This window comes from Phoca vitulina, unplaced genomic scaffold, assembly GCF_004348235.1.
Source record: "Phoca vitulina isolate PV1807 unplaced genomic scaffold, GSC_HSeal_1.0 scaffold44, whole genome shotgun sequence".
Classification (NCBI taxonomy): domain Eukaryota; kingdom Metazoa; phylum Chordata; class Mammalia; order Carnivora; family Phocidae; genus Phoca; species Phoca vitulina.
Genome location: NW_022589747.1, coordinates 439,739 through 444,969, shown reverse-complemented (window position 1 = coordinate 444,969; position 5,231 = coordinate 439,739). Strand labels below are relative to the sequence as shown.

The 5,231-nt window shown below is 66.3% G+C and overlaps 1 protein-coding gene across 1 annotated transcript in view; it reads left to right on the top strand.

Annotated features, from left to right (window-relative positions):
- Positions 1–437: 437 nt before the first annotated feature.
- The window catches only part of NPC1L1 (NPC1 like intracellular cholesterol transporter 1), a 16,613-nt gene continuing 11,819 nt past the window's right edge, over positions 438–5,231 (top strand). Inside the window, exons 1-3 of the mRNA XM_032430568.1 lie at positions 438–599; positions 1,490–3,018; positions 4,817–4,917. Of these exons, the coding sequence (XP_032286459.1) occupies positions 546–599; positions 1,490–3,018; positions 4,817–4,917 (1,684 nt within the window). The 5' untranslated portion in view covers positions 438–545. The remainder of the gene's footprint in view (positions 600–1,489; positions 3,019–4,816; positions 4,918–5,231) is intronic.

Sequence of the window (5,231 nt, the reverse complement as noted above, 5' to 3'; positions counted from 1 at the left end):
CCAGAGGAGGAGATTTGTCACTGGTCACTCCACCCCTAACTGTCCCCTCTGTTATCAGGTTGTTAATATTAATTAACAACTGTTGCTAAGGTTGACAGTGCAAGGGTGTGTCCCAACCACAGCTGACGTGCTCTCAAGAGAGGGCTGGGCAGACAGGGGGTCTGAGGCTGGGCGGGGTGAGGGTGGGCAGGGTGGGGGCGGGGGGTTCGGAGGGCCAGCTCTTGCTTTGGGAAGTGGGCCAAGGGGAGACCCCAGCACCTCACCAGGAGGCTCATCGAGAGAGCGGGACAAAGGCAGGAGGGCAGGAGAAGGTGGATCATTAACTAGCTGGGAGCCCTGGGAGGTGTGAGGCTCAGTGCCATTGGTCCCAGCCAAGTCAGGCCAGGCTGTCCGTAACGGGGAGGCTGCCTAGCTGTGCACCCCCAGTTTCAGTACATGAGCCACCCAGACAAGCACGGTGTGTCTCCAAGAGCCAGCCCTTGGCTGTCCCCGGCTGTCCCCGTGGCCTAGCCCCACTGCCCTCGGACCCCTTCCCCTGCACTGGGATGGCGGAGGCCGGCCTGAGGGGCTGGCTGCTGTGGGCACTGCTCCTGCACTTGGTGAGTCCGGGTGCTGGCGGCCCCTCCACCACCGCCTGCCCGGGGGGTACTGTGCTGGGGGCTGCATGGCCACGGCGAGGAGGGCCTGGCGTCTGAGGTGCTGGTCTGTGGACGGATGAGGGATCCCAGGTGGCCCCAGCAGGGGTGCGGGGTGGGCGTCCCGGGGACCGGGGATGACGGAGTGCCTCCCATCGCTGGTGCGCCATGGACGTCCTGGCCTGAGGTGGGAGCGCAGGGATGAGGGAGGGTCGTGTCCTGGGATGCTGTGGGGTGGGCTCAGGGGGATCACCTGACGAGGATTTAGCATCTGGAGGCCGGGGGAGCTCTGGGGCTCTTGCCTCGAGTTTCTCCGTCACTCGCACGTCCGGGAGGACGGGCGAAGGCTTTCGGCCCCAAGCAGGTGAGGGCAGGGGAAGCTCTGCACAGAATCTCCAAGAGGGGCCCTGGGCCTCCGGGTGTGGGCTGCAGCTCCGGCAGACGGCGGGACCTTTGAAGCCACCGTGCCCCAAGGGCACAGGGCCACTTGGACTCAGCCCCCGACCCGTCAGGGGCCACCGTGTCCCAGCAGGACCACGCCGCAGCCTCCAGGGGTCTCCCAGCCCACCCCGTTCTCCCCACCTGTCCCCTCACCCTCCGCCATGACCTTGCTAAATGCAGGTCTGTCCGGGCACCTCCCTCTCCAGTGACCCCCGCCACTCAGGATGACGGCCCGGCTGTGCCTGCCCGCCCATTGCCCCAGACATGGCGGGAGGCACGCCACCTCTCCCTGGGTCCCCCAGCGGTCCACCCCACGTGTGCCCCTGCCACGGGTCCTCCCGCCCGCGCTGCCCGCCAGCCTCCCGAGGCGCTGCCTGGTGCGGGGCCCGTGGTGACGTCGCCCTGCCCCGTAGGCCCAGGGCGCGCTGTACACGCCCATCCACCAGCGCGGCTACTGCGCTTTCTACGACGAGTGTGGGAAGAACCCGGAGCTGTCCGGGGGCCTGGCCCCTCTGTCGAACGTGTCCTGCCTGTCCAACACGCCCGCCGTCCACGTCACAGGCCACCACCTGGCCCTCCTGCAGCGCATCTGCCCCCGCCTCTACACGGGCCCCAACACCACCTACGCCTGCTGCTCTTCTAAGCAGCTGGTGTCCCTGGAGGTGAGCCTGGCGGTCACCAAGGCCCTCCTCACCCGCTGCCCCGCCTGCTCCGACAACTTCGTGAACCTGCACTGCCACAACACCTGCAGCCCCGACCAGAGCCTCTTCGTCAACGTGACCCGCGTGGCGGGCGGCGGGGGCGGCCGGCCCCAGGCCGTGGTGGCCTACGAGGCTTTCTACCAGAGCAGCTTCGCCCAGCGGACCTACGACTCCTGCAGCCGGGTGCGCATCCCCTCGGCCGCCACGCTGGCCGTGGGCACCATGTGCGGCGTCTACGGCTCCGCGCTCTGCAACGCTCAGCGCTGGCTCAACTTCCAGGGGGACACCGGGAATGGCCTGGCCCCCCTGGACATCACCTTCCACCTGCTGGAGCCGGGCCAGGCCCCCGGGAGCGGGATGCAGCCTCTGAACACGGAGATCAGGCCCTGCAACGAGTCCCAGGGGAACGGCACGGCGGCCTGCTCCTGCCAGGACTGCGCCGCATCCTGCCCGGTCATCGCCCGGCCCCAGGCCCTGGACGCCACCTTCTACCTGGGCCGGATGGCGGGCGGGCCAGCCCTTGTCGTCATCCTCTGCTCTGCACTCGCCCTGCTCACCGCCTTCCTGGTGGGGACCCGCCTGGCCTCGGCCCGCCGCCGGGACAAGATGCCGGACCCCAAGGCCGGCGTAAGCCTGTCCGACAGACTCAGCCTCTCCACCCACACCGTCCTTAGCCAGTGCTTCCAGGGCTGGGGCACGTGGGTGGCCTCGTGGCCGCTGACCATCCTCTTCCTGTCCATCGCCGGGGTGGTGGCCTTGTCGGGAGGCCTGGCCTTTGTGGAGCTGACCACGGACCCCGTGGAGCTGTGGTCGGCCCCCAGCAGCCAAGCCCGCAGCGAGAAGGCATTCCACGATGAGCATTTCGACCCCTTCTTCCGGACCAACCAGGTGATCCTGAGGGCCCCCAACCAGCCCAGCTACCGCTACGACTCCCTGCTGCTCGGGCCCAAGAACTTCAGCGGGATCCTGGTCTCGGACGTCCTGCTGGAGCTATTGGACCTCCAGGAGTCACTGCGGCACCTGCAGGTGTGGTCGCCCGCCGAGCAGCGCCACATCTCGCTGCGGGACGTCTGCTTCGCGCCCCTCAACCCGCGCAACGCCAGTCTGTCCGACTGCTGCGTCAACAGCCTCCTGCAGTATTTCCAGAACAACCGCACGCGCTTGCTGCTCACGGCCAACCAGACGCTCACGGGGCAGACCTCCCAGGTGGACTGGAGGGACCACTTCCTCTACTGCGCCAAGTGAGTGCCCCGCGGCCCGCTCCAGCCGGGGCTCCCGCGGGGCTCCGCGACTCGGTCTCAGGGGCTGCACACGCCCTCTCCCCCCAAGCCTCCCCCACGGGCCCCACTCGCTGTCGCAGATTCGCGCGGGGCCGTCTCGGCCTCCCCGGTTCCGACTCCACTCGGACGTAGCAGCGGCACCCTTGCGTGTCCTGCTGTGTGTGTTACAGAGCACTGTGATGGCCCCGCACGCGTGCGTGGGCTTCTGTGCGGGCCCCCGAGGCCAGCAGGGTCCCCCGCGAGGTGCTCTCGGGCCAGGGCAGGGGCTGGGGCTCGTCTCGGGCTCCGCGCGCCTGGGCTGGGTGCCCCTGTGCAGGGGGCGGCCACACAGCCTGGTGCTTTCTGGGTTCGGTCCCCAGCGGCCTCCACCGTGCCGCGGTGTGAGCCAGGATGCTAACGAGGCCTCTGGGCCTCGGGGCTGGGAGTGAGGACTCCCAGGCCACCACGGCCTGGAGGGCAGCAGGTGGGCAGGCAGTGGCCAAGGCTCTCTGAGGCTGCAGCAGGCAGAGGTCCTCAGCGTCTGGAGAGACCCGAGTCCCCGCAGAGCTCTAGACAGAGAGAACCCAGGTTCTGTCCACCGACACCTCCCACGCGAGAAAGCAAAACTGAGAAATGAAAGATCTTATTAGTTCTTTCCCAATCGCAGTCATGAGCCCATTGCATGCCCACCGAGGTAGCACAGTGTCTCGCTTAGTAGAAGACAGCTGGGTCCTGGCGCCTGCGATGACCGGGCAGGATGCGTGTGGTCTGTTGGTCGGAGGCAAGTGAGAACACTTGGCCTCGCCCCTGCGTGGCCAGACGAGGGAGGCGTGTTGCGACAGCCTTCGACAAACCGGGGGTTACCTTTGATACCACGCCAGTCAGCGGCGGTTGTTCTCTAGATGTTAGTTGCAATATGGAGTCTGAAGCCGTGTTGGTAAACCGTCTGTACCCCTTATATCCGAGGGCAAATGAGGGGGGAAAGGCAAAAAGCATCGTAGTGTTACCGTGAAAATAGGTTTGGCCTTGCAGACCCTGGGCCCTGACGCCACCCTGAAAACCACTGGATTAGAGAAGAGAGACCCAGGGCTCTGCCCCTCGGGGAAGCCCATGGTTTGGGCCACTTCCCAGAGTCTGTGCCTCGGCCCCAGCTGGCCCTCAGAACTAGCGGGTCAGGGAGGAAGCTCTGGTCCCGGGTCTAGTCCTCATGTTGGCTTTATTTTGATTTTGGATGCTCACAACAGCTATTGGGTGGACTGATGATCCCCATTCGAGACAGGAAAATGGGCCCAGGGGTGTAGTGAGCTGCTCCAGGTCACAGGGAAACCAGCACACCCAGGACAGCTGGTGACCGACGTGGTCACTCGCAAAGAGCACTTTGTCCAGGTGCCCAAGGTGTGCTTGCAGGAAGGCTCAGTAGAGACGTGCCCAAGGTCCCAGGCTGGTCACCTGTCCGCAGAAAGAAGGATCTGAACTCAGGGCCTGGAGGGTTCCAGGCTGGCGAGGGAAGAGGTTGAGCAGCTCGAGGTCCAGGCAGCTGTCTTGTGCTGAGTCCAGGGGCGAAGTCCTGGCGTCCCCCCTCGTCTGGGCTGCGGCCCTGAGCCCGGAGCCTCGGGCAGGTGTGCAGGGAGAGGGTCCACTGTGGGTTGGGCCGCGTGAAATCCTGTCGAGAGAAATGGTTCTGACCATGGGGTCAGGTGCCGGTGCTAACGGCCTGGGGCTGGGTGCTGGGCCTGGCAATGGGCACAGGGCCAGGAAAGGTCCTTCCTTCTGCCCCCAGTGCCCCGCTCACCTTCAAGGACGGCACGGCCCTAGCCCTGAGCTGCATGGCTGACTACGGGGGCCCGGTCTTCCCCTTCCTTGCCGTGGGGGGCTACAAAGGTAAGCCGGGTGGCCCCAGGGGAGGCCAGCAAGGGGGCAGTATGGGGCAGGGGCAGTGGCGGGAGGGAATAGTGATGGGCTCTTGCTGCTTGGGGGTGGCCAGGTTTGGCGGGGGCTGGCGGCGGCCGCAGACCTGCCATCTCCTTCAGCTTCTCCCAGCCTGCTCAGGTCCTCTGGTCTGTGCCTGGGTTCACAGGCCCTGCCCTTGGCTGAGAAAGGGAAGTCGGGTGGAGGGGTTAGACAATGACTTGGATACGGAAGGTTGGCGAGGGGAGCAGGGGTGAGGCTGGAGTGGGGGAGGGGAGCAGGGGTGA